This window comes from Taeniopygia guttata, chromosome 4A (assembly GCF_048771995.1).
Source record: "Taeniopygia guttata chromosome 4A, bTaeGut7.mat, whole genome shotgun sequence".
NCBI classification, from domain to species: domain Eukaryota; kingdom Metazoa; phylum Chordata; class Aves; order Passeriformes; family Estrildidae; genus Taeniopygia; species Taeniopygia guttata.
The window spans coordinates 18816373-18839409 of NC_133029.1; the positions used below are offsets into that span (position 1 = coordinate 18816373).

At 45.6% G+C, this 23037-nt stretch overlaps 1 protein-coding gene across 1 annotated transcript; it reads right to left on the bottom strand.

The window, feature by feature from the left end:
* Window positions 1-771: 771 nt before the first annotated feature.
* Window positions 772-22930, bottom strand: FOXO4 (forkhead box O4). The gene is made up of 3 exons (XM_030273019.4): window positions 21689-22930; window positions 10235-11467; window positions 772-6033 (listed from the first exon to the last, which is right to left on the bottom strand). The coding sequence occupies exons 1-2, from the start codon at window positions 22070-22072 to the stop codon at window positions 10253-10255; spliced, it is 1599 nt and encodes a 532-aa protein (XP_030128879.1). The 5' UTR covers window positions 22073-22930; the 3' UTR covers window positions 772-6033; window positions 10235-10252.
* Between the last annotated feature and the right edge of the window lie 107 nt (window positions 22931-23037).

Below are 23037 nucleotides of genomic sequence, written 5' to 3' on the forward strand. Positions count from 1 at the left end.
ATGTGCCTGCAAGAAGCCCTAAGTACCCAAGGAACAGATGAGGGGCAGAGAGTTCCCCTAAGGATCTTCTCTTAATTCCCCATTTTTGTAAACTGTGTTAAATCTTGAAGCACGACCCTTAAGAGCCCCTTAGAGTTATTTAGTTACCTGCATTAACTGTAGTGAAAAACAGCATTCAAAAATAATATACTGAGTATCCAATGCTTTGAATGAAATTTTTTCTGGCTGTACACATAGTGTACAGTTTCACAAATGAATCTTTACCCTCAGCAGAGTTAGAATATCCCAAACTTGCCCTCTATGTGTCTAACTTGGCCAGTGAAATCCATACTCTACACTCCTTCCCTCATTTCTCTCTCATCTCCTTACCTGCCACCACTGCTGCTGACACACGCAAAGATATTTGAATATAGCTATAAAAAACAGAGTCACCTTTAGCACTGAGGTCTAGAAAGGCAAGAAATTAATGGCTAACCAACTCTAGACTAGACCTGCAGGATTTGAAGCTCCCCAGGGTCAATTTTAAGTCTTGGCACCCCACGGATCCCCACGCACTGCCAGCAAGTTGTAACAAGGGGCTCTACACACTGCAGAACACACCAGAGACTTTGTGGGTGGTCACACTGCAACCCTTCTTCCTCTGGTCAACTACGGGGCATTCCACTGAGGGGCAGCCCTAACAGGTGAGGATGGCAGAGGAAAGAAGACAAGGGTAAGGAAAAATAGCTGCCCCTTGCCATGAGAACAGAACAAACTGGATGAGACACAGAGCCGAGTATTAAAGGTTTTTATTTTTCAAACATTCCCCCCTAGTCTAGCACACTCTACAGTCTTGCTAGCACAGATGGTAACAAAGCCTGTAATAGTTCAGAAGTTACACTGCTACAGAGAGCAAACAAAAGCAGAGGTTTATTTTTTAAAAAAATTGTGAGAAATAGGTAAAAGAGTGCACAGGGGATGTGGTGGAAACTATGTCAGGTAGTGGAGCCCTGTGTGCAGCAGACATCTGTGCTAGCAATGCAGAAAGCTTTCCTGGGACTGCACCAGGTGAAGACTCCACTGTGCTGGAAGCACCGTTTCACAGAACCACGCCAGTGCCGTATGAAGGCAGCAGCTTTCAGGACAAGTAACCCATCTTCTACGTAGCCAAACCTCCCAAGACACCCTGGGGGAACCCCACACCACTGCCCTTCTGAAAAGCAATGAGGGCTCTTGTTTTTGTGTCCCAGAACATCCCCTTCTACCACACACCATAACACTGCCTCAGCCAAAGAACCATAAATGCAACACTGTCAGCTCTTACACCTTCAGCTTCTGCTGACTCTGCTCCTTGCTTTGCACCACAGTATTACGAGTGATTTTGATCCCATCAGATACTGCTTTCCATCAGCTACAGACATGTCAGAGTGCAGGGAAAGACACACAGGCTAGTGGAAGGGAGGGGATCCCTTTCCTGAAGGTCAAGAAAGTGTGGTGATGGGTTAGCTCATGCTCCAAACATTCACATGGACAGATCTTTCAGGCTTCAGAAGTCACCCTTTGCTTGCTTTTCCCCACATTAATTAGAACATGTTTTTCATTAGACATGCAACTGAGGCAAGCCCTAAGCTACTCTCTGTTCATGCTCATGTCCCAGACTTGATTGATTTGCCTTTTTTTTTTTAATAATGGATCCAAACTTTCACATTTTGGTGACAGTCCAGCACACCACTCCCAAGGCACTCCAACCCATGGCACCAGACACAGGTTACTCAATCCTGGAGCAAGGCTAGCCCTGAAGCATTTGAATGTGGCTATAAATAAGCAACTAAGTAAGAAAATTAACAAATGCTCATCTACATAAAAGCTTTCTAGGCATTTCTTTTGGAAAAGCTGATTAGTGCTACTTGCTTCTATTATGACTCTTGTTTATGAATACATCCAAGCTCTGGAATGCTTCATTCCTCTCATCAGGATGATCTGACTGCTGTTTTTAAAGCAGCACAGGATAAGGATGATATGTTTTTAGACACACCAGCAAGGAAAATTAAGGGCTCCCAGAAGCTTTCAATTTTTCAAGCTCTGACATGAAGCTGGAAGTACATGCTTGGAAGTTAAATACGCTTAAATTATAAAGAAAGTTCAAGGAGTTTGCTAAACCCAAGAGTAAATAAAAGCAACAAATCTGCCTCATCTAAGCTCTGTGGGCCTAGTTACCTGAATCCTTTGTGGCCCTGAGCTGCATGGTGGCTTCAATGCTGTGTAAGATGGCATTTGATCCTCTGAAGATGGAGAAGCTTGTTGCCTGAGCTCAGTGAGGACAAGGAACACAGCATAAAGTAATGCTTCGTGCCAAAAGTCCCTTGCCCACTCCCCTCAGGCACTTATCCAGGAGCACCACTCCCCATGTCACCGGCCCCTTCCCTTCTCACCCCACTCACAGATGGTCTCAAAATCCCCAGTCCTTCATCAGAGCAAAAACTAGCCCAAAGTATTGGGCCTGTGGTGCTAATGCAGGATGAAGAGCCACCAAGACATTATCCAGGCTCCAGTAGCAGCAAGTAGCAAATGCTTTGGGCAAGAATACGAAAAACTGAACAAGGATTGAGCAACCCCTTGCCAGGTACAGCCTTTCTGCAAGCAGCAGTTTAGGAACTTGAGTCTCCTGTGTCCTATGAGGAAGTATCTCAGGCTAAAAAAGCTCAAGGTTTATGAAAATGAAGCATCTGTAGAACTCCCAAATTCTCTGCATCTCTGCCCTCTGTGCCCACAATACAAGCTATCCTGCTAAACATACATAAAAAAAAAAAAAGATAAGTTGCTTGCTTGAGCCTGAAACATTACATTAATGGTTTACTGAGCACTCCATAGGTCTTCTGAACACCATTCTCAGCACTAGTGCACTCTCCAGCTTCTTCAACCACTGACAGCTCCTGCCGTGTTGAAGAGACACAAAGCACCTGTACAGACTCCTGCAAGGCAGAAATGTCACTGTCAGGAGCCTGTTACAGCAGGACTCCAGCCAGAGGTGCCCCTATCTCCAAAAGTATGGCCAGGGGAATACGGGAAAAAATAGGTATGCGCTCTGTTCCTCACTCAAAGGACAGGGTCTTCTCTGAACTCACACTAGAGCAGTAACCATGTTAGCCCTGGTGTTGCACCTCCTTCAGCAGGATCTGGTGGAGGCCATGAAGCAGCTGAGCTGATGGCAGACGTCCCTGCAGCCCTCCCTGGGGGCTGAGGGCCAGGCTGTCTGCAGGCAGAGATCAGGCTGGCTCCCCAGCACTGCGAGCTAAGGGAGCTCTGTAACAGCTCCCCCTTCCACAGATCAACCCAGTCAGAAACAGCTCACCCTAGATTTCTGATCTGAACCACTGGTTACTAATACTGTCTTTTCTATTGCTTTGGGTTCCATTTTCATGGGAAATTGAAGGGGCTCACATTTAACAGGGGCTCCAGAGACTCACGTTTAACATGACCACACATACTGGTGTCTTGTCCTTTGCTACATGGCTGCAAATCATGGGCAGCCATTCAACTTGCTCTGTACATCATTGGATCAAGTTCCCTTCAGGACTCAAGCTAACAAGGTAGCTTATTATGTGCCAAATAACATAAATCTCTCCAGTCTGTTCACTGCAGCTCAGAATGGCTGATTCTTATGTGTGGCACATGCCATCACGTGTTGTGAAAGTGTATCTATCTACTTGTGTTATGAAGTAACTCCAGTGAGAATGTTCATCCATGCCTCAAGTGTGCAAACCTTGGGATCCCAGCTTAGGAGCTGCCTTTTTGTTTATTTGTTACAATGAGGCGAGGCCAGACATGTAGATTATGGGTAAATTTGAAACATCATTGGGAGGTCTGCCATGAAGGCAGCCTTCAAAACAAAGGTTATCAAACTATTCAAGGCTTTGATAGCATAGCATGCTGTAGATAAGACTTTTGAAGACTCCTTGTTGGAGGTAATCAGCCAATCATTCCTGTTCCAAACTCCACTCCACTGAAAACAGAACAGACAACCCGGTGAAACAGCGTAGCTCATTGCACTGCATAATACAAACTTTCTGAACCAAAGCCACCTTCAAAAAGGACTGCAGTCTTTCTGCCAGACCAAAACTACCAGAACACCATGAAAGCACCATGTCTCCCACAGATCCTGCCACTGCAAAGACCAAAACAGTGACAGCAACATGCCACTAATGCTCTAAATTTATCTTTTGACCCCTAATTTCTGTTCTGCAAGAATATAGAGACATAAAGGATCCCAGGTGGACCCCTGAGGGTGAGCCTACAGGCTTCAAGTTCCTCAGCAGTAGCAGAAGCTTCAGCAAGAAAACAAAAACCCTCAGAAACCAAAGTGAGCTACCAAACAAAACTGATCATGCCCTCCATAAGGGCTATGCAGAGTGTCAGCAAGTCTAGCACGATCCAGTCCATACCATCTCCTTAGCAGACTAAGGAATCTGTCCTGTGGATCAGCTGCAGGCCAGCTACTCAGGGATTAGCTGAGAAGGAGCACTGTTAATGATTAGCATTCCCTCCATTGTGCTCCTGGCTTGGCAGGAATGCCCAGCCTGAGCAGCTGGGGCTGAATGCCCTGCCAGGCACCTTCCCTCTGCCTCTTCCGGGGAGAGCAGCCATTCCTCAGTTACAGGGCTGTGTTCTTCCCAATTTTCCAACATTTTCTGCTTCTTGGCTCAAAATGCCTTAGGCCTGCCCCATCCCACACTGTAGTGTTATCTGGTACGAAGGGGACAGATGCAGCAAATGTGTTTTGTTTCTTTTTATCCAATAATTTTGTTTTTCAATTAAAATATATAATATATATTTAAAAAGGTTTAGAAAAGCTTCTATGTAATTTGCATGTACTTTTACATATAGATTACAATAATGTACAACTCTTCCCCACAGTGGTTTGAAACCAGAGGGACCTGCCAATTCCTTCCCCTCAATCATATACATCATCAAACTACAAATGTGTTTGTTCCTAATACAGCTCTCTCTGAAAAAGAGTCTGTCACTGTTGCCTTCTCAGATGGAGAGATGCATAATAGGGACACACATCACATTGGCTTCATGTTCACCGTAGAAAGTTCCCAGATTAGTAAAAAAATATTTCATCTATAGAAAATGCCCTTCTGAAAAGCAACCAGGGCTCTGTTAAGGCCACACCCAGGCTTTCCATTTTGCTGCTGTAGCAAGACAGATCAAAACCAAACTTAAACCACTATTTTTAAGTCCCAGAAAGCAGCTACTAGCACCTGTGCTTATTTTACAGCAGCCTGGTATATCAGGAAAGTGCTGAGAACAGCATAGGGACGACTTCTCAAAACATGCTTCTGATTCAATGGGGCTCAGTTGGCACAGTGAAAAACTCAGTGTCCTCCTGTTCTGACCAGGGGGACAACTGGAAGCCTTCTATACCACAACCACCACCCTTCCCTGCAGAACAATGATGGATGCTCCAGTGATGGGCACACAGAAACCAACCCCTGAAACAACACACCCTTCTCCCACAGGGCTTCTACCAACAAGCTCCTACCAATTCCTCTGTGAGTCTGCAGGATACCAAGTGCACATCTGGTGGCTTAATCAGAAAGTCCAATTACTTTGCCCCATGAGGCAAGCTAAGCGAGAGCAGAGCCAGCCCTCCACCAGTCTGAGGCACTGGGAGACTTTCTGCCATAGCAGAGAGAGGACAGCCAGTGAGAGATTCCTCCAGCAAACCCAACTCATCACACAGGAAAACACTATTGCCTGGCACAGAGTCTTCTGGCTGGGGTTTTTACCAGGGCTCCTCTTTGGACATGGTTTTCTCCAGGTGGTCCAAGGCAGGGTCAGGTTTGTAGGAAGAGCCATGGCACATAACAGGATTACTATTTTTAAACTCTTCCTGTTGCAGCTAGATGCAGGTTGCCCCTTCTTCCCAGATGAGCAGCCCCTTCTGCCCAAGGCATGATGTGCAGGGAAACTGAATCCAACATGCTCCATTCTCTTCTCTGCTGGGGTGGGAAGTGAAGTCAGAACCCAATGTTCAAAACCTGAAGGACACTAGGAAGAAGAAAAATAACAGTGACTGGTTAGAGCTCTGCTTCAGTGGGAATTCTGGATGCATAGATAAGGAATTAATTACTACCAATCTGCTCCTACAGAACAAACAGACCACAAGAGACCTTGATCAACAGAGAGTCAAGTGGAGGATGCAATTGCTCAGCTCCAAGCTTCAGAGTATGACTGAGACAAAAAGGTAAGCAGTAAGTATTCCTCTGCTAAGCTGACAGCACCAACAAGGCTCTGCAAGATAAGGATGTTTAAAGAAGGACTTTGCTAACATCAGAGGCATTACAGGAAAGTAGCAGGGAAGAGGAAAATTACTCTTCACCTTAAACAACCACAAATACTAATTGGTAGGGAAAAGACTGAAAAAGAGACTTTTAAAGATCACACACAAAGTGTTTATGCTCACCCACTTAGAGAAATCCTGTCTCTACCTTCCAAATAATTAAACATTTTTAGATATCTCAATCCCCCAAAAGTCTAAAGATCTCTTCTCAGATCTTCCGCCTCACCTCAATAAAGCTGTCACAACTCATTCAAACAAGTCTTAGAATAAGTCTAAGCTGACTTAGGACACTGATGTAAAACCACCACTGTAGGTATATGATCCACTTTGAAACGCAAAACAATGGGATAAATGTAGGGCATCCCATCAGCTGCATTCAGTAACAATGAGCATTAAATAAACCTGTGAAAAGGAAAAAAAACACCCTAAAACTACAAGAGGGAATCAACCCCAAACAAGAAAAGACAGTAAGTTAAAACAGAGCAGCGGGCTGCTTTGGAAAATTGCAAGTTTATGAGGGTTTTATTTATTTATGTTTTGTCAGACAAAAATCTAATGTTTGGAGCAAAGGGAATTTGATAAAGCAAGAAAAGCATGAATCCAGACCAAACTGGGTAAGGGATAAAGAGTGCTCTAGACTCCGAAGCTACAGGGAGTCTAACTGAATAACTAGCAATAATTAACTAATATTCACCAAAAGAGTAAATGGATTTTACACTCGCCAATGAGATAAAAATGACAGCATTTTTCAAAAAAGGCAGTTCTATTTCTATCCTGACTGTGTGCTTCTGTGGCTAATTAAGCTTAGTTTGTGGGAGCTGCATCGCTATGGGCAGAGACAAAGTTTCAATGTTTAATCTCTAATCTCCATACGAAGAAACACAGGCAGGGTTCAGACTCCTGGGGAAGCTGTGGACAAGCTTTTTAGCATTTAACTTGCAAGAAGAGGATAAAATCATGGGAGCTTTGAGCACCAAGGGTAACACCAACTAGCTGCTATCTTCCTAAGTGCTGCAGATAAGATTTAAGTACTTTTCCTAAAGATATCCTCTTGTCTACAAAGAGAAATATTTCCCCAGTTCACTTTCATTCTGGCTGCTCAAATCAGAATGTGATCACTGTGATTAACTGATAAACAGTTTTTGCTCAGCATTGCACCCGTAACTGACCCAGAAGGCCACCAGTTAAGCCCACAGGAACTACTCAGAACAGCTTTATGGTAGTGATCACTTAAGAATATCTTTTGCCATGTGAATTTAGCACAGAGAAAAGCACAGTAATAGAAAAGATATGAAAAGAAAAATGCCTGCCACACCAGAGCAATATATAGCTTTCCCTGAACAGTGATTTGCAAACAGAGATCCTAGGAACTCCCTGCAGTAAGGGACAATTGGCACAGTCTTCACCTCCTTACAGACACTGATGTCCACAGCTCACTTGGTTTTGTAACTCGTTGAGAAAACATTCTGCCTTCTTTCCCAGGAACACTTCTATTTCTCTTCACATGTACCCTGCTCCCCCTTTGCTAGAAACCTGATTCACCTCTCTGTCTGGGCAGCCTTTTGCACAATACTCGCTCTCCTTTGGGGAAAAAGAATAGCATCCCTCATCCCACTCCCATGGACTCCAGGACACAGGCAAAACAGAAAAGCTTTGCAAAATTCAGAAAAGGCAAACATAATCTAAGGACAGAATAAAAGCCTTGAACCGAAGCACACTGACAGGGTGTGGCCTCTCCTCCTGGGGCAGCACTGCTGTGACCAGAGCACCAAGAGGTGTGCTGGAGCTATGCTTTCTGCTCAAACACAATAGTGGTTCAGAACTTGTTCCAGATCTCCCTCCTTCATGCCCCGCACATTTCCCAGAAAGTATCACCTCAACTTCTTGTGTGGAACAAAGAAAATCCAGGGGCTTTAACATCAGTAGCTCCTCTGTTTTGATTAAGCAATTCACACAGAATATAAAATGGAACAAGAACATAACCCTGCTTTCAAGAGCTCCTGTTCTCTCTCTTAAGCACTTGATTATATCCACATTTTCAACAGTACTAGAGTCTACCCTTTGATAAATAATTCCTCAGCTTCTCTGCTTTACACTCCTAAAAAATAATCTATACCTGGTATGCTTTAAAAAGAGGTCTTGTCTACCTTGCCCAGGAGTGCAGGACAGCTTGCATATGTTTTGAAAACACTTTTGTGAAAAATATTTCACCCTTGAGAAGTCCACAAATATAACAGCCTGCCCTAGCATGGCATAAAAACAAAAAAGCAAACCCTAACAAACAAAATCAACAACACAACAGCTCAGAACAATATCCAGTGGAAACACTCCTCAAAAAGCCACAGCCTCTGTCGCTAAATTACAAACAGTCCTAACACAGAAGGATACCATAGTTTTGTCAACCAAATTTCTCTTTGAAATTGAAACTGAATTTCTGTATTTTACCCAAAGATCTTTAAATTCAGACATTCAGCAATTCAGCAAATGCACAGTTAACACACATCACTATAAAAAGTCCCATAAGAAAACAGAAAAGCTTGACTGATCCTCCTCTCCCTACGATAAACAGGTCTGCTAGGTATGAACAGAACACTACCAAGAAATGACATCCTAAGCAGTGGGATGTGACTTGGAATAAGGGGGAGTTATATTGTGTTTAAAACCTCAATTACAGTGGTGCATCAATACGTTCACATAGTTTAAGTAACACCAGCTCAAAGGACAGCATTCTACTCTGTCTAGACCAAAGACACTTGCAGAGAATGGCTGCACTGACCGAGGTCAACTGGTCCAAACCACCTCCAAGTTACTCAGGTGCCTAGGAAGGAGCATTAAGGTCAAGAAAATGATAATTTCTGTCCCCATGATTTTGAAGCTCAAGGGCTTCCCACAGCTGAAGCAGTTATCTGCAGTTTGCCCTTACTCCTGCCTGCTCAGCTGGACACTATTAGCAGTTGAATTTGCAACACTAACAAATACCATATTTGTCTCCTAAAAAGGAAATATTCTTGGCAAGGCTTCCACTTTCCAGCCAATATCCAGACTATGCTCCAGCCTGTCCACTTTCCATCAGCTGAGTTCCAAGTGTGAAGCAGGCCTTCAGCTCCAGTTCCCTAGTTCTTCCACTGCCTCTGGTTTAAGTGTTTCAAGTCAGGGTGCTACTGCCTCAAAAAGTAAGATATTTTTAAGTCTTCTTGTCATACACACTATTTGCCAAACTGACTCTATTTGTGCAAATACAACAAATTGCTGAAGAGGCAGCTTTGCAGTACATGGGATAGCACTAACACATCCTTTTTCCTTCCACCTCCATCCACACTGCAGACTCCTGTTTCCTATTCTAATAATGGGAAGTAATTCAGTAGTTAATGTTGGTGAGCCAGCTTATCTGACTTTACAGACACTAAGAAGGTGTGATAAGAGTGACTGTGACCTGCTACACACAGACCAAAGCAGACAGCCATGACACGGACACGCTTTGCTACTACACATCCTAGAGAATTCTGCAGGGATAATAACAACCTGGATAGAAATAAGGTATGTGCTTGGCTCAGTTCAACCATTCTGTATATACTGGTGGATGTCTTTATTTATGGAATCAGCACATGCTCTCATGTCAACTGTAGAGCTGTAGGCACTGCCTGATGTCCTGTGATGGAGCCATCTTGGGTGATAGGAGGCAACAGGAGTTTCATTCAGGTTGCTGTTCTATTTCATAAAGGAGCTGACTACCTTTTAAGAAGTTAAATCCACCTACCTTTAAACAGCTTTTTCTCCTCCTAAAAGTGAACACAATCTTCCAAAAGCTTTTACTATGCTTTCAAAGAGGTTCCTTTAACTGCTGCAGAGTTGGGCACAGGAACCATCCTAGACAGGGCTGTTGGTGGCACTTTACACAACTACACCTACCTTTTTGTGCTCCTGAAATTAACTTGGTACCCAGGTATGGTTGGAGGCCTGTGAGGTGCTGGGATAGCTGGGAGTAGGCAGAATAGGTTCAAAATTAAAGTCCAGTCCTCCATCCATGAGTTCACTGTTGATTATGTAATCCATATCACATTCAAGGTTCTCCATGTACATGTCAATGTCCAGGTCAGTAGGAAGTCTGTCCTGGTTCACTCCCAAGGGAGCAGAGCTGGCAGATGAAAGGAGCACTGGACTGCCCAGCTGGACTGACTGGCCAGTTGTTGCAGAAACTGGAGCCTTCAAACTGGTGATGCTGGCAGTGTTTTGAGGAGATGTCACTATGGGAAGCGTTGATGGCAAAACACTGGCACCAACTGGTTCTGCCTGCTGTTCTGCAGGCTTTCCTCGTGGATTGCCTGAGCTCATCTTACTCTGGGCAGCTTGTCCACCCAGAAGCAGAAGAGTTCGGCTGCTCATTCTGTTACCAGTCTGTGGGAGAACTGGATCCACCTGAGTCATCATAACATCCCTTGGAGGTGGAGAGCTAGGTGTCAGAAGAGATTCCAAGGTCTGAGGGGCAGAGAAATGGCTGACAGAACTTTGCAGTGAAATATCAACAGGGTTAAACAGGGAGTTGCCAAAAGTCTGACCAGCTGCATTTGAGCTCTGCAAGGAAAAGCTGGAATCTCTCTGGATCTGACCACTCGAGGCAGATTGCTGGGTAGATAGCACAGATGAGCTGGGAGACATCAGATTTAAGCCATCGATGAGCTCAAGCTCCTCAGTCACAGTTGGTGGAACGTTGCTGGATGCACTGGAGTACATGAGAGAAGGAAGCAGCTCTTCGTCATGGAGGTCATCCTGCTCTGTCAGGATAGGAGAAAGCCTGGCACTGATGGTGCTTGCATTGGAACTGGTTCGAGGCCGGAAGGTGTTCCACACATCAGAGTCCTCGTTGCTCCTTGAGGACGGGCTCCCAGGCCACTTAGGAAACTGGGAGCCAGGACTGTCAGCAGAGGATTCTGGAGCAGACTGGAGAGGAGGCTTCTTCCTAGATGCTTTACCTCTGACTTTTGCAAGTTTGCTGCTGTTGTCCATGGAGGCAGCTCTTCTCCTTGGTGCTTTTCCACTTTTGCCACCCTCAGGATTGAGCATCCACCAAGAGCTCTTCCCTGTGGCTTCATTATGGACTTTAACAAACTTGCTGTGCAGGGACAGGTTATGTCGAATAGAGTTCTGAAAAAAAAAAATTAAAACCCACAAAATGTGAGGACCTGACAGTAGACACACCTCCCACCCAGAAACCACACAAGCTTAAAGACATTCAGACAGTATCCAGAGAAGACAGTTATAACAAAAAAACTATCCATAAAAACCTGCTATTTCTGTCTGAACATGCTTTGCAGCACTAGCAAGCACTGCCATGTTTCATTGAAATATCAAGGGTGAAACTACCATGACAACTAGCAGCTTTCAGCTAGCAAAATACTAACACAAAAGAACTTTAAAAACCATACAGAATCTGCAAAAAATTAGGCATATCACAGAGCAAGTAAACAAGTTCTAAAACACAACCTGCAATTTCAACATGAGCCTACCTGAATTTGAGCTATTGCTGTTCACACACTTTTGTCAACCCCTTTACCCAGCATAAGCATGGCTAATTTTTTTATGTTTATATGGCCAGTTTTCAGTCAGATTCAAGCAGAGCATAATGGTATCCAACAGAATGGGTGAAGAGAAATAGCAAAATGCTTCTTTTCAGTGCACCCATTAATATCTTCACCCCAAAACTGGAGAAATGGGAGAGAAACTTCAAGGAACAAGAGTCCTAGAATCCTGCAGACTGCCAGGCTCCCTCTGCAAAGAGGCTGTGTGCTTTCCTTGGTGCATGTTCCTGACAGGGTAAGACATTCAGTGGATACTGTAGTACATGCCAGTTTTAGCCTCTCCCATCTTTCTGCTGTGTAAGACACACATTCCTTGCCTCTCCCAGCTCCCTCCCTTTGGCTTAGCCTTGCAGAAAACTACAAGCTAACACATCTGTACACCATCATCAAACTCAATTTTCATCCTGCAAATGATAAATGCCCCAGTATTTTAGAATCAGGAAGCAACAATCTCATTGTTTGAACAGATCCTCAATAAACTCCCCTTGAGGCCTATGAATTTATTTGATATCTGCACTTAATTTGTTCAGATGGCCTAATTACAGATCATTAAAAGGTGCTGCACTGGAAACACAACAGGGGTCCAAGTGCAACATCTTTTTCATCTCAACTAGGTTTTAATACTTATATATAACTTCAGTTTTCATGCAAACTCTCTTAATTCTGAACAAATTAAGTGTGCTCTTATATTTTTCCACCAACTCTCAACACAGTTCTTTCCTGTCTGCTGCTTTCCCTCTCCCCACCCTTTTCCTCTCGGAAAAGTCCTCCCCATGCTAATTTTGGCCACCACACCAAAAGCACTAGCCTAGAAAAAAGTAGACACAGACAGATAAACAATACAGGCAAAGTGGAAAGATTTTATGGAGACTGAAGGAAATCTGAGAATCATCCTGGCTTAGCTTTCATTTTAACCTTTGGCTGTTGAGGATTTGGAGAAGACTGGCTGCATGCTGCAACTAGTATCAAAGAATACACATGTTCTTAATTGGAGAGTGACTGCAGAGCCAGAGCCTGATGGAACATGCGTCAGTCAATGCTCTTACACAGTTTTATTGCTTGAGCTGTTCACAGTAATAGCTGTACAATAGTCCTGCCTGGCATCTTTGCTAAGCAAAGTTTTCCTTTAAGTGTTGAAACACGTAATTCAGACTGGTGCACTGTCTCCTGCAAGGCTGCTGCTCTCATTTCCAAATAATCCTACCCCTTTTCCCAAGTAAATGCACATTGCTGCAGCAATAAGAACCACTAAGTTGTCACTAATTCTTCATTTATTCTCGTGAAAGTAGCCAGTGAAATCATGATGGCATCTTGAGTATGGTAAGAGACAATTTGTGTAACTAATTTCTGGCTGGAAAGCAGCTTGAAATAAGACATCTTGGAACAAGAATAGGATTCACATGAGCATAATGAAGTCTGGTACCTTTTATAAAACATTCTCAAAGTGATTTTACATTATACTGCTGAACTGACATAATGGAAAAGCTGTAGAAACAGATAATTGCTGTACCACTCCTTCCTTCCTCATCTTCAAACTCTCATCCTTCCGTAACACAAGCATCTGTGACATTATAAGCTAGTTCAGAGAGCAAACCAAACTGAAAAGCAGCCTTATCCTTCCTTGGACACTACTTTTCCTGCCTCTTTTATCTCTATTTTTTGAACCACCTCACCGTGGGGGTCAAGCACTATGTAGTTGTAGTTGGAGGCAGAGGAAAAAAACGGAATGTTTCTTTCAGCAGGGTTAACTGATACCTAAATTGCAATGCCTAAGTTATCACTTTGCAGCTCTCCAGCAGACAGTGTGAGGCAGCTCAGCACTGCAGCACAGTGCCCTGAGCCCTAACCCACCTGCAGGACCCAGCTTGCCTGCAAGGCTGCAGGCTGGAGCCCAGAGTGTCTCAAACTCCACCTGAACCCACACACCCACCAGCCTGGCTGCTGCAGGACAGCACTAGAATGCACCTGCTAGTGATTCAGTACACCTAGCACATGGAGGCATCCTCCAATCTCAATGAGAAACCCAGGGACAGATCAATTATGCTAAAATAATCACAGAACTGCAAGTCAGACCTGACAGAAGAGGAAATGACAGTTCAGTCACCCCGGCAACCCTGACATATTTCCTTTCTCAATGTTAAGCAACCCTCACCAGAAACATACAGATGACATTAACTTTATAGATGCACAACTTCAGCAGGCTCCCAGCTGGTCTAAGCATCTGCAGAACACACAGGGTTTTGATTTTGCAAATCTTCGATCATAAAGAAGCATGACCTTAAGAAGAGGTGCAGGCAGGAATCCTTCAAATCCACTAGCTAGGGGAGGACATTGCTATTTATTTAGATATCTTATAGTGGTACTTATGGCTGCATGATAAGCATTGCCTCAAAAAAAAAAAAAAAAAGTGCCGGCCTGTGTCTCTAAATCCACCATAGATCAAAGATGACTCCTGCAAACCACATTCAGACAAAACCAGTCTGAAATTAAGCACACATAGTATGCAAAAAAATCAAGTTTGGCTAGAGGCATTTACTGTACACTGAAGGGTAGACCATTCCCTAGGTCACAACCAGTGTGTCTTCAAACTAGGATATATGGACTAGCCACAGAAGTGTGGCTAGGAGCTTATGCAAACTATTCCCTAAATCTTAGTTACCAGAACATTAAGTCTTCTTTTTTGATAAAATCTCCTGGCCACAGATAAAGGACAGAAAATCTTCTCACCATCAAAACAGGCCTGCCCCAGCACCAACATTAGTGCTGCTGTGGATCCTCCCCAGCAGCAAACAGTGCTTTGGTCTGACACCAGGGAATTACCACAGGAGCTGATAGTACAACCAAGCCATTGTCCTGCTCAGTCAGCCCCATGGGCAACTGCCACAGACACCATGGAACATGCTCGGGTGAAGTGAATACAGAAGACTAAAGGCCACTGACAACCTTCCCAGGGGACTGTACAACTTTGTAGGTACAGCAGGTTCCCTACCATAAAAATGAAATTTACAGGATCAGAAGGAGGCTCTTGTGCCCTGCCCAGCAGAACTCATCCATGCAGCAGTGGTGCATGGCTTATGCCAGCAGAGCACTCAGGGCCAAGCACAAACTATGCTCAGAAAGACAAGGCAGCGCAGGTACCCTTCCAGAAGACACAGCGGTTTCCTTCCTTACCTGGCCATTCTCCCAGGAAACATCATGTAGTTTAAACTACAAACCACAGAGGATCAGATTTCTTAGCAAAAAGTCTCTCTAAAGGATGAGTGACAGGAAAAAAAAAAAAAAAGAAAGAAAATCTATGCAATCACTGCAGCTGCCTGTAATACACGTTCACTGCCTTGCAGGCATACAAAGAACTTGGTCTCATCCCAGTGCAGGGCCATGTTCCACGTGTTCCACTGCCAGGCCCATAACTGTGCTGAATTATCATTTGCCATGGCATTCTCGGGAGGTTTCAAGGGGAGAACACTCCGCCTGCTGTATTTGTCAGTGCCTGTCTCAGCCACTTGGCTCCAAAGGCTTCAGGAAAAAGTCTTCCTTGTAGAGATTTTGCACCAGCAAGTAAACAACTGCTCCAGAGCCAGGGAGCTGAAACACTTTCCCAGCAATCCCCTTCCAGAAAGCACACATGAGCACAGACATCAAGTTCAGCGGATGGGGACCTCTATCTTAGGAGAAGAACATTTTACTTTCTGTAATCTTTCAGCAGGAGGCCAGAAGAAGAAGATCTTAGCTCTCTAAAAAGCAAAGACTGAGGTGATTTACAAGACAGGCAGGCATACACAACAAAAGCTGTTTAGGATTAGATAGCGCAGAATAAACTTGTTGGAACAAGCAATACCAGCAGCCCAGGAACAGCCGTCTCAGAGGACTGCCTGGAAAACTGAGCTGTGCTGCGAGGAATAATCATTCCGCAAAGCAGCCTTCCAGAAAAAACTGGCAAGGAGCAGGGAAGAGTAGCAGCAAAATCTTCAAGTAATTTGACTGGCATTGGATGAAGTAGATGAATTTTCATCAAAAGGCAAGCTTTTCCCGACTTTTGAGGGGAACAACACTCAACAAGGCTTCAAAAAAAGAGTTCTCATATTTCATGCTTCTTCAGTGCATTACAACAAGAAGGGCCTGTTAGTGTCACTTTAAGCAGGGTTAAATATATGTTGCTATTGTGATGGTTGGCTCTCTTCACAGCGGAGTACTCATCAATTTTCTTCCACCTGGAATACAAGACCTGGTGATTCCACATTTGCACTACTGTCCTACTTCTATGCACTGCCAGCTTCATTTTCCACACCCAGCACTCTGCCATTCTCTCATTCACAGCACCTTGCCATGCCTAGCTGCCTTCCTCCCACCTCACCTATGCCAGACTACATGCTGTGGCCAGACCATTAAAGGACTACTGGGATTAAAAGGTAAAATACTCTAAGAAAAAGATGATGGACAACATCCACCTGTGCTCACCAGGTTCCCATCATGGACTCCTCAGTATGGCATCTGAACAGCCCTCATTTAGCTTCTGTTCTTTATTTCTCCCTGCTTTAAGGAAACCCAGTCAGGCTGTCAGCAGCTGGGACAGGGAACTGCAGCCAGGACTAAGCACATCACCAATACCACACGAATGCATTTGGGCCACATGAGGCAATGGCAAGAGTCCAGCAGTTTCTACCTACCCTCAGCTACACTGGATTCAAACAGCCAGACCCTCCCTCCCCTTTGCAAGGCAGCAACTTCCAAGAAACCAAAATAAACCAAAACTAACAGTGAGCAGTTCCTACAAAACCATTAAAGAGCAGGTGGATTTAAACGACATACCAGTGATGACAGCAATGACATCGCTATTCCAATTCAGTTTAGAACACATACTTCTTTATTTTTAGTGTCAGAAGATTTAATGGGGAATTGTATCCTTTCAGGCACATGAACTTAAACACTACAGGCTTTCTCAACACAGAAAGCAGCCTTTCTTCAGAGACTGAGGTCAGTGGCTCTGTGCAGCAAAGATACCCCCAGAGTCCACACTGTGCCTCATCTATGCACAAACCTGCACCAGGCTGAAAGTTGGGCAGAATTACACTTTGCTCAGAGCCAAGTATCTGAGCTGAAGTTCTATGTGTCCATTTGGTTTATGGCATCCATTCAGTTTTGGCTCAGTGAGGAAACACAGGGAAATATTCGGAACGTTTTATCAAGCCATTGCAGCCTTTCAGTACCTAAAGGAGGCCTACAAGTAATCAGGAGAGGAACTGTTTACAAGGGTGTAGAGTGATAGGACAAGAGTGAATGGCTTCAAACTTGAGAGCAGGTTTAGATTGGATATCAAGCAATTCTTCCCAGTGAGGGTGGTGAGGCCTTGGCACAGGTCACCCAGAGCAGCTGTGGCTGTCCCATCCCTGGAAGTGTTCAAGGCCAGGCTGGACGGGGCTTGAAGCAAACCTGGTCTATTAGAAGGCATCCCTGCCCACAGCAGGGACATAGAATGAGATGATCTTCAAGGTCTCTTCCAACCCAAACCATTCTGTAATCCTGTATCTTGCAATTATCATTAGCAAAAGTCAAAGTAAGCCCAGCACTGTCACCAGATGTTCCCATCCATGTAAAGGGTTTCTTAGTGAAATTGAAGAAAGTTCTCCTGATAATGATTTGGCGCCTTAGCGGTTCAAGTTAAGAACCCAAGGTTTTGACAAATCTGAGCAAAAAGAAATAATCTTAAATGATACAGGGACATACCAGCAGCTATAATGAAGCAGCAAATGTGCCTATTTTAGGAATTTATCATTGCTTATTTGCAGATCTGACTTTAGAAAAACTAAAAAAGCTGACTGATAGTCAGCACACCAATAAATAATAAACTTTTCAACTTTGCCAAAACTTATGTTCACAAAATTTTGTATCTACTGAACTGGAATTTATTTGCAAGGCATAAAGATAGCCTGGCAGAATCTACCAGCTGCAGCACAGCCAAAATAGCCCAGAAGATGGACAGGGTTCCTTTTGTCTGCTGACCTAATCTCTTTCATGGAGGAGCTTCAGAGGGCCACAGGATGAACAGTTGCTCCAACCTGAGGGAGGTCTGCACATGTTCTGCCAGGAGATCCGATATCCACAGTTCTGGGAGAGGCTGGGGACCATTTGAGCTGGCACTGAAAGTCAGTGAAGTGACGCTCTGACTGAGCTCTCAGCCAGGTCTCCTGATCCATCTGGTCAACATTTAATATCAACTACATGCAATACACACATAACCCAAGGCTGGAATGGAAGGTTTTTCAAGAAAATGCTGCCCACTTTAACAAAGATTAAGAGCTAGATATCTGTTTTAGATAAACAGAACACTTAGTAATTTTTAATTTGTAATACAGCTCCTTGAGCTATTGCATATATATATACACACGTACATATATATATACACACACACATATATATGTGTATGAGGGTTCATATGTTGTGCATATCCATGCACACATTTGAAATAAATAGGGAGTACCAGGAGGCAGAGATATGACATCTGCTTCCCATAATCAGTGTAATAGTGCAGAATCATTCATTCTTTATGTTGTATACATAGATACATAGGAGACATCTGATTATTCTGTTCCTACAAAGGAAAAGATAAGACCTTGGGGAGAATAAAAAGTTTGTTTCACTAAGAATGATGAGTCCTTCATACTGTTCCTCACTGTGCCAAATTTGCTCATACTCATGGATGCAACAACCAGTGCAAACTGCTTCTCTGCAGGGTTTATGCACTTTACCCAAAACCCTCAACACCTTCTGCTTGCAAGTAATCTCAAAACCAAAAGGAATTATCCTCTTACCCATGGATACCCAGACTATCCTGCAGAGCACCCAGGGAAGGATTCTCAAGAAGTGGCTCCAACACACCCTACAAGGACACTTCTGCCTTGCAGACTGGTTAATTCTTAACTTCAGCTGAATTCCTGCAGGGAAAGGACAGACTGTACACACAGCAAATCTGTCCTTTACAAGGTGCTCGAAGCACTTTAGGAACAGCCAACACCATCTTCCTTGAAAACACAGAGTCTTCCAGAATTCATGGAGGTTACACCCTGGCAATCTGCAACAGCTGCACTTCCCCCAATTGTATAGTGGAGTAGGGCAGCTCTAAGTTAATTAGGAAACAACAATGAGTTTATGAGGTTTATAGTAACCAAAGTAGATTAAGAGTTTTTAAAGACATATTGCTTTTCCTTACTTAATCAAAATTCTCTATTTAACTGCACTACATACAAATAAAATGTATTACCAGTTTGGCTCTGTCCAAACAAGACAGAAATGCCAGAACTCCAGAGCTGTACCAACCATCTTAACAGGCATCAACATGATACAGCTACCTTTAAGAGCAGCTTCACATTTATTGCCTTTATGCAAAATCATTCAAATTGAGAAATCACTAAAGCTAAGACAATAAGTTTTTCTAAGGCAGTAAGTTTTTCTTTAACTTTACATATTAAAAACCCCCAAAACATGCAAACAGAGCATCACAGCTCTAAAAATAACAAGAATAAAAAAAAAAAAAAAAAAAAAAAACAAAAAAACCAAAAAAAACCCCAAATAAACACCAACAGACAGGTCCATTCCTCAAGTGAAGACATGCCTTTTGTTTATCCAGTTTGTCTTAAATATGCACCTATTAATTTTGCTCCAAGTCCACAAAAGTCAAATTGAACTCACTTGACTGACTCCCCATCTGTAGAGTGTAAATGTTTGACCTCCCTTCACTTAAGGGATCTGAATGCAAACAGAATAATGTCAGTAAAGCAAACAAAACCTCTTGCAAACCCATGTAACTCTGAGCTAACAGAAAGACTAAAAGTAAGTTCCATGGTCGCACATCCTGCCAAGCTCTGCCAATAGGATTTTGCGAGTAAGCAGGAAAGAAAATGTATTGTATTTCTATCATGATTTTCTGTTTGCTGGTTAAAGTCAAGAGCTTTAAACTGCCCTATTCATAAGGCAGGCTGATTCCCACCACAGCTGTTGTTCTGCCCACCCTCATCTTTCTTGGCAAGAAGTTTCTTTTCCTTCTCCTTCTAAAGCCAGAATTAGTCTGTTCCCAGGCTGAAAAACCACACTAAAAAATCAATCACAGAAAAGCTACGGCAGCATCTGACCAGGAATCTCACTCTTGTGTATGCACAAATTCTCAAAGTGAACTTCTGGAATTTAAATCTACAGGTACGTGTCCCAGAAGTGACACATTATTAAAACACAGAGTAAAACCAAAGACTGATGGTCCCATTACACATGAATGGATATAACAAAACAAAAGCCATAGTGGATTAAGCCACAAGTGTATTTATTCCAACATCCAGTCCAGCAGGACATCTCATTATATTCCACCTTCACCACAGTATCTGGGGAGCATTTCAGAAAGCACTACCAAACAGATACTCAGACATATTCCTGACAAGAAAATGCACCAGTTCTGTTAAATTAACATGACTGCATGCAGGAGCAGCAGGACCAAGAGAGTAGCCCCAGCCTGAAGAAACAAGAACTATCTTTCACTAAGAACATCAAAACCCAAGAACTGTCCTAAATCAGAACTGAGTGTGCAGAATTCAACCTACACATACAAATAACAGAAAACAATCCATATTAGTTAAACTAGATGCACTCTCTAGGAACTGTGAATTAGTGATAAATGGGAAAGGTGATAAGTTCTGTATTGACACATGCCAGCCCAAGCTGTGACAGCTGCATCCCTCTCACCATGTTTCTACTCTCTGGAGCAAATGTTTGCACTCACACCACCACGTGGTGTGCCACTTCAGAGAGCTGTGCCAGCTGAAAGCCAAGCTACCAGGAAGAGACGTTTATTTATTTATTTGCTATCTGAAATTAACTCTCTGTCCTCACCTACTGCTCAGTCAGACAAGCAGAGGAGCACGTGGCTGGAGTCACGGATGCAGAACTGCAGCATGCATGAACTGCTAATAAATACTGCAAACAAGAGTGTAATTCCAGTCTCTAGTGTGAGAGCAACAGCTCACACTCCTCAGAGTCCAGTCTCCAGATACATCAGGACAGGCTGAGGGGCTATTTTGCAAGCTACCTCTCATATTTCCCTTTCTCTTTGCTGGAATTCTTTAGATTAAAGATAAGGGAGCACAAAGTCACCACAGGCAGAGAACTGAAATAGTCTGGAGCTCTTTTAACGCAGCCCTGCACACACGTTTTTCCAGAACGAGAGACACTGCTGAGCCTTTAGAGCAGAATATTGCTTTCTCTTTTCCAAACTCCAGCAGAGGCCCTCATGATGACCCTGGAAACAGGACCCTTTTTCAAGAGACTTTCTTGAAAGCCAAGCACTCCTGCTATGACACAGTTATTTCTATGGAGCTTTAGCACAGTCACGTGACAAAGATCTGCGGCCTTGCGATTAAAAACCCTTCACCGAGGCTTTACCCGGAATAGAACCTTGGAGGTAGCCTGTTAAACGACTCTCCTTTCTCTCCCGGAAAAGTGCCTAAATGCAAAGAGTGCAAGGGGCAGCCTCGCAGGGTCACGCCACAACCATCCCCAGCGGCCGCTCCAGGTGGACAGAGCCGAAGCTTGGGCGGGGTGCGGAGCTTTCAGCAGAACTGAAGAGAACTCTGCAGTGTGGGCACCAGGCGCTGGCACCGACGCCCTGCCCGCAGACGAGCAGCAGCAACAGGTGAGCACGGAGCGGCCGGCGGGGCGGGCACCGGGGAGGCGCCTCCGCAGCCGCTCCTCGCCCGGCCTGGCCCCGGCACGCAAGGTCTGCCCCCCGCCGCGGCCCGTCACGCACCTTCCAGCCAGCGGAACTGTTGCTGTCACCCTTGTCCTTGAAGTAGGGGACGGAGCGCACCATCCACTCGTAGATCTGCGCCAGCGTTAGCCGCTTCTCGGGGGCGCTCTCGATAGCCTGGCTGATGAGCTCGGCGTAGGACTGGCTGCCCCAGGCATTGCGCCGGGAGCCGCCCTTCCGCGCCGCCGCGCCGCCCGCCCGCGCCCCCTCGGTCCTGCCGGGCCCCGCCGCCGCGCCGCCTGCGCCCTCCTCCGCCGCGCCAGCCGCGCCGCCCGTCTCCGCCTCGGGCCGCGGCAACGGCCAGGTGCAGGAGCGGGGACGGCTCTGAGGCTCAAAGTCAGGGTCGATGTCCGGCGACGCCGCGGCCCCAGCCGGCTCCGCCATGGGCACCGCCTTAGCCCCGCCGGGAGGGCCGGACCCGCCACCCCTTTGTGCGCCCCGGGCCCGCCACCGCCGCGCTGCTGTGTTTACCAGGGAGCAGCTCTGCTCCCCGCGCCTGCGCGCGCGGGGCACGCCGGGAACGGTAGTCCAGCCGGGGCGTTAACACGCAGCTAGGTACGGCCGGCGGACTACAGCACCCAGCTCTCCCTGCGGCGGAAGGCGGGGCGTGTCCACTACGGGTGAGCGTGGCAGGCGGTGCGTTGATGTGACTACAGCTCCCAGCGGGCATCCTGGCGGGCTACGCTTACATAACCTGCCGGGCCCAGTGCGGGCCTAGTCCCCCTACGATGACAGAGAGATGATAGTGGCGTGGTGATAGCAGCCCTAAGGCGGTCGCAGCTCCTCCGTCCGCCTCAGAACATGCCGCGGCACTCCGGGTCGGGCCGAGAGCGCTGCTCCCTCCGCCATCCTGTCACGGATGAGAGCCTATTTCCGGGACACTCCCTGGCATAAAGACGTGATGGGTCTGCGTGCTGATCTGCCCGTCAGAGCTGCGGAAACCATGTTCCAGGGCCTCGCGCTCCCCGCGCTGCACAGTACCCGGGGCTGGTTGTATTCCAGACGCTGTATGTTGCAGTCCCTGTGTATGTTTCTCGGCCCCGCGTCCCGGTTTCCAGGGGTGCGCTCAGCGCGGCCGCCTCAGCTTCGGGCTGTGCCCTGTCCCGCGGGGGCCCGGCCCGGGCGGGACAGGCGACGGCAGCAACGCCGGGAGCAAGCGTGCCATGCAGGTTCCGGGGCCGGCCAGGCGAGCCCCGCGGGCTGAATACCCCTGCGCTTATGCAGGGAGCGGCCGTACGGCGGCGCTGTTACGGCTGCAGCTGAGCAGCCCCGAACCCTGGATAACTACCAGTTTATGCAGGCGCTGTGCGGGCGCCGTGCTGCGATGTGCGGGCGGGGTGGCGGCTGAA